The 5647-nt window shown below is 35.3% G+C and overlaps 1 protein-coding gene across 2 annotated transcripts; it reads right to left on the bottom strand.

Annotated features, from left to right (window-relative positions):
* Nucleotides 1-1633: 1633 nt before the first annotated feature.
* On the bottom strand, nucleotides 1634-3145 carry LOC121973601 (NAC domain-containing protein 21/22-like). Of its 2 annotated transcripts, none has more exons than XM_042524996.1 (3): nucleotides 2853-3145; nucleotides 2247-2518; nucleotides 1634-2095 (listed from the first exon to the last, which is right to left on the bottom strand). In XM_042524996.1, the coding sequence occupies exons 1-3, from the start codon at nucleotides 3037-3039 to the stop codon at nucleotides 1832-1834; spliced, it is 723 nt and encodes a 240-aa protein (XP_042380930.1). In that variant the 5' UTR covers nucleotides 3040-3145; the 3' UTR covers nucleotides 1634-1831. The 2 variants fall into 2 exon arrangements, with proteins under 2 accessions (XP_042380930.1, XP_042380929.1); XM_042524995.1 differs by having other exon boundaries at nucleotides 1634-2113; nucleotides 2853-3144.
* Nucleotides 3146-5647: the final 2502 nt, after the last annotated feature.

Raw genomic sequence — 5647 nt, 5'->3', positions numbered from 1 at the left:
CTTAAAAACCTTCTCGACTAAACAAGAGCGGGAATAGAAGAAAAAAGAGATGTAACAGAAACATAGCTTAAGCGAAGCAAATCGATTAAATATCCAAAAAAAAATTTGTCCTAAACATTATCTAAGCATAGATTTATATAGCTTTCAAAGCCCTTAAAAATATCTAAATGGAAAATTAGCCAACCGAACTTAGTTCCCTAAGATTTAGGACAAATTAACCAACAAGATTTTGTTCCCTAAGATTTAGAACAAGATTAAATATAATTAAAAAAAAAAGTAAACTAAACTTAATAAACGAATAACCAATTAAAAAAATATATAAAAGAATACTTTAGATCTCCTCCTACATTACAACCCCATGACCTAAACGTGGAATTCATGCTTCCTTCTTGGGAGATGGAATAAAATGGAGTCCGCTTTTGAGGGCACAAGTAGACACACATAAATCATCCTAAATTCTTACTTTGAACTTTTATTCTCTAATCAATCTACTTCTTTAACTTGAGCGTCAGAGTGATTGCACATATAACCTCTTATTGAATGTTTGCAGAGATCTTAGGAGTTTTTTTTTCGGGCCCGGATAGTTAGAATTTCTCTTAGTAATAATTGCTCTCTCGTGATTCACCCAACACATGAAATGAATATAAATTTGATACAAATACACAATTAATATTGTTACACTATTAATATTAAAAAGACATAATAATTTCACATCAAAAAATTAACATTTAACTACACTATTAATATTACTTAAATATTATTAAATGAAAAATTATAATTAAAAATAAAATAAAATAAAAAAATTAAAATAAATATATGAATCAACCGTTAGATTCAAATTAGCAATTGAACCGGTGGTTAAACCTTGGTCTGTCAGTTAATTTAGGATTCAACCTTTAATGGGCTAGTTAAAGATTGGATCAGTTGAACCGGATCAACGGATAATCGGTCCATTAATTCAATTTAGATTTTGGGACCAATTTAGACTCGGTTCGTGGATAGATCTAGTTAGTTCAATCTAAGTCCAATTTTAAATGTTTGTCAAACAAACACTATGACAGGGTTGATCACTCAATGTATTATTTGACAAGGGTTGAGTTTCTTTCCTCAAATAAGTTGATACTGAATTGTTTTACAACAAATTAAAACTTCGCATGTGAATTTGTTTTTGATCCCTACATGTTGGTACAGTTGGTATTTATATGGATGTTTGTTTCTATAGATCTTGGGGGCAATTCTTATCTTAGCTGGAGCTGACGATACTGGCCAGTATTTCAATCTTACACAAGTTAATATCAGATTGTAAGTCAATTTCAGTATCAATTTGTTTAGTTGTGATGGATTTAATGGAACAAAATTTATAATGGAAGCATTTAATGTGAAAACACGAAAGAACATATTTTTAGTAGAAATTCAAAATGGTATGGCCGGGATGAATTTTTGTATGACATTTTGTGATAGAGGAAATTTTGCAAAGAAAATATATAATGAAAAAAATGGAATACATTTTGGTAAAAGAAATGAAAATAGAACTATATTTCTACACGCAAAAAACCGAGGACATATTTTAGTAAAGTAAACACTTAGAGGTCGAACTTCACTAATATAAATGTGATGGCACTCAGAGTACTCATATAAGACGATACAACAATGTTCTATATTGTTATCACAAATAGGCTCGACTCCGTAATCAACCACAATGTGTAGAATTTAAGAACACAAATCCTTCTTATTTCTTTTATTGTCTGGAACATAGAACAAACTTTCCTTGTTATTGATCATACTATTTGAAAAAATCACTGTAACACACCACTTTACCACACTAGTAAGCTCAAAAGGAACCCCACAGATAAGAGGCATTATTATCTCTTAAGTAGCTCTCTAAGTTCCTTCCTACATTGGTTGGTGCCGTCGGAGGAGTTGCAAGATCATTTGAAAGGTTGGAGAAGCAGGGTACTTGCTCATAACCATTAAGACCATGCGGAATTTGATCGAAGATTATGTCAGTGTACTTGAGTGGAAGGAAGGTGGAACGACTAGTCTCGTCTTGGCAATTGTCGATTTTGGTGATCGTTGATCTGCTCTTGAAGGACACCTTGCACAAAACCCAGTCCTCATGTGGAATGGAAACAATTAAAGTGCTAAGTTAATGATAGAGAAAGCCTCTAAGGAGGCAAATTAATCGAGTTTTCGAGAGATTTTCATATTTGTGATTGTATTTTGGATTGAATCTCAATAACATGTACCTTGAAATAGAATTTGGATGTATCGGAAGAATCTTCGATGCGAAATTCATGCATGATCCAATCAGTTTTGGTGCCCTTAGGGGCTCTACCTTTGTAGAACACCAATGTCTTCCTCATGCCGACAAGCACACCCTTTCGGCTCACCTTGCGGTCCTTTCCCGTTGCCTTCCAATAGCCTGACTCAGTCGCTCGGTTCGTTCGACAACCCGTTGCATACTTGCGGTCTCGGAGACTGAAGAAGTACCACTCCTTACCCCCAACACATGCCATTTCTATCTCATAAAAAAAAATATCAATTTTTTAAAAGAAAAAAGAAAAAAAAAATCTAAGAACAAGAATTTACTTAATTCAGAAATCGAAAAGTTGCAATAACCACTTCTCAATAAAAAGACATTATATTCTAGCAAAACCTCTGGATCAATCTCAAAATGAGCATAAGAATATATAGATTGAGATTAAGAAAAAAGAAAGAATTTTAATTCTGAAAAAATTAAACCCCTCCCTGAATTCCATTGATAAGCAGTATGAAAGAAAGGAGATAAAAATATCAGAAGAAGTTCTAAAACGACATATGAACATAAATATACTAGAAATTATATCACGCACCAGGAAGATCCCATGGCTCACACTTGTTGAGATTGATATCGACCATCATAGAGTATCCATGTACACTGCCATTCCCTGACTCCCCCTTAGCCTTCTTGGCAAGGTAGTCGCATATTAGCTCGTCGTCTCGCGGGTGGAACCGGAAACCCGGAGGCAGCCTTGCCTCCATCATGCTCAAGTGACTCATGCTCTTGTGCTTCTACAATATTGTGTTCAAGAAGAAGAAAAGCTAAGATTGCCCAGAGTATGATATAAGGAGCTAAGTCAACTACTTAAAGAAGGATAATAAGGAGTTTAAAATGTGTGTAATAGAGAGGTTTGAGCGAGAGAAGAAAGTAATAGTTTAAATGAAGTAATTAACAAGGATAGTTATGGCTAAATGTGCTCATTTTGCATGCCAATTAGTGAAGCAGACCTCTCTTGTTGGCCTCTTAAAATCAATTTTTCTGTTTATTTTTCTTCTTTTTTTTCCACACGTACATATGAAACATATCCATACTAGCTTCTACTTGCCCAGTGCATGCATTTGCTGCATGCATTTGCAGCAGCAGGTTATGCATCTGCATCACAATGAAGAGCTCTGCCATTGCTGTCATGACTCATGGGGACCAATAACTTGCTCCTTAATTATTGGCCTCCCTAAAGAATGTGTAACATTACATTAGAGGCCATACCGCCATAGCATGCATGCCACTGTGAAGTAGATTTGTCCCTAAATCTAAAGAGATCTTTAGGTTTGATATACTAGGAACCACGTGGCAGCCTAAGATTAGAAAATTTCGAATGCAAGTTTTGTAAAAAGTTTATAAAGGATAATTCGATGCACGAAGTTCTCATCAGGCAAGGTCCTAAGAAATGATCCAAAAAAGTTTGTAAAAGGTTTATAAAATTAAAAAATCTCAAAAAAAAAGAAAATTAAAATATCAAATAAAAGTTATAGAGAGATATTAAATGAAAAAATAATAAATAAAAATATGTAATTTATAATGTGAAAATTATTAAAAAAAATTCATTGAGAGGTTTAATCATTGGAGATGTCGTAAGAGATTTTTATACTTGTGATTTGGTATTGATATGGCATAGATGCCCTTAGTCCCATTTAAAACGGAACTCGAGTCAAGTCAGCCTAACTTACGACGAGTTCAACTCAAGATAACAATACTCAAGACTTGGTCAATACACTCGGATTTAGTCAGCCAACTCATGACCGAGCTCAACTCGAGTCAGCCCGATTTAAGACCGAGCTCAATGCAACATGGCAGTTACAATAGCGCTAGTTATAGAAACTTGCTCCCTTTGGTGAAAAACGCAAAAAGGTATGTCCCTTGGGAATCCTGGCCACTCTTCACTAAGTATATAAGATAATGGTAGCGGCATTTAGAGGTACACTGTGACATAGTTACTATTTTTTTAACTTCGCTGTCTCTCCTCCTTTCAATTTTCCTTCTTAATTTTGAAGGAGTTTCATCAAAATCCATTTTGGCCTCCATTCTAATCTTTTTCGATCCTTTCAGTCGCCATCACCAAAAACCTTCACCCGAGTCCCTGCATGGAGCCGACCCAATAGGAGCCGATGTGACACGCATCTGACCTACCCAAAAAGTTGGGCTACAAATACTTAAAAGAGTGAACGCATCCCCTATCTCAGACCGGATCAAGGTTTTTTAAAAAGATTATGCCTTTAATACTTCTATGCTGCATTGAATTGTTATATACTCTAAACAAGGTGTATCTACTCTCCTTTTGGTGGCACACTTTGAAGCATCTTCTGGGTCAACCACTGCAAGTCATTCAGACTACTGAAAAGCTGCAGCACATCAAATGGCAGGATCACGTTGCAGATTAAGAAATCAACTGAGCAATCCTGGGAACTGTATCTCTCTAGGATGAGTCTTAATCAGGAACTGAAAGATTAGTTTACTTTCTTCTCTAGGATGAGTCTTATTCTGATGTACTCAGCAACAACAGACCAACTTTAAGTTCAGCAACTAACTTTTCTTCCAGTTGATTGCGCTGTGGCATCATGAATATGAATTCTAAGAAAACTTCTGTGTGGACATTAATGATCAAACCATTATCTACAGTTGGCTATATGTACTTATAATAATTAGGCAGAATAGGGCACTATTGATTCATCATCACAATTGCAAGAACAGAAACAGATATTGGCAAAAGTGATAATCCTCACCCGGGACCCCTCCATGGAGAATTTTGCTGAGTACAGTGGCCTTTGCGTGAGGAGTCAGGTGACAACTGAAAGAAACAGATATTGATCGACAGCAATGAGGTTTGTGAACTCATTAAATTCAGTGAGTGTTTTTGTCAAACTTAGGAGTTAATCTTCATTGTGCAATTAATGAAATGAGATAATGGCATATGGTCGTTGAGGTTAGTGATGGTTGCATTGCATGAACCACAAGAGTTAAGGCTGTGAGAGAAGATCCAAAGTGATTAGGTGAGAGTTGGATGCAAATTAGGGAGCTATCTCTTTCATTCCAACCTGTTCGAGTTGAGGCATCATAATTAAGAACAGGAAACATGGAGTGAGTTCATTGGTACTGCCAAGCTTAAAATGGCATCATCATGTTGGCCGAAATTTAAGGTAAAATTGTCTTCCATGATTTATCTGTCTATATATTATTATGGGTCCAAAGATATTGGACTGATTAAGATGAGTGATATTACCTTTTGCTATAATATTAATCAAAATTTAGGCGTATATGAAGAAGAATGTGTCTAATTAGTGCTAAAATTGAACCATCAAATCATCTAAGAACTTGGAGCAAAGTTGATAA

Source organism: Zingiber officinale, chromosome 4A (genome assembly GCF_018446385.1).
Source record: "Zingiber officinale cultivar Zhangliang chromosome 4A, Zo_v1.1, whole genome shotgun sequence".
NCBI classification, from domain to species: Eukaryota; Viridiplantae; Streptophyta; class Magnoliopsida; order Zingiberales; family Zingiberaceae; genus Zingiber; species Zingiber officinale.
Note: the sequence above shows the minus strand (reverse complement) of the source record. Positions and strands in the feature narration are given on the sequence as shown.

Excerpts from the sequence above, each read along its gene's own strand:
- LOC121973601 (XM_042524995.1), bottom strand. The coding sequence starts at position 3,039 with ATGAGTCACTTGAGCATGATGGAGGCAAGGCTGCCTCCGGGTTTCCGG. Across the intron at positions 2,519-2,852 it reads TGAGCCATGGGATCTTCCTG|AAATGGCATGTGTTGGGGGT; the intron begins GTGCGTGATATA and ends TTTATGAGATAG. Across the intron at positions 2,114-2,246 it reads CATCCAAATTCTATTTCAAG|GACTGGGTTTTGTGCAAGGT; the intron begins GTACATGTTATT and ends ATTCCACATGAG.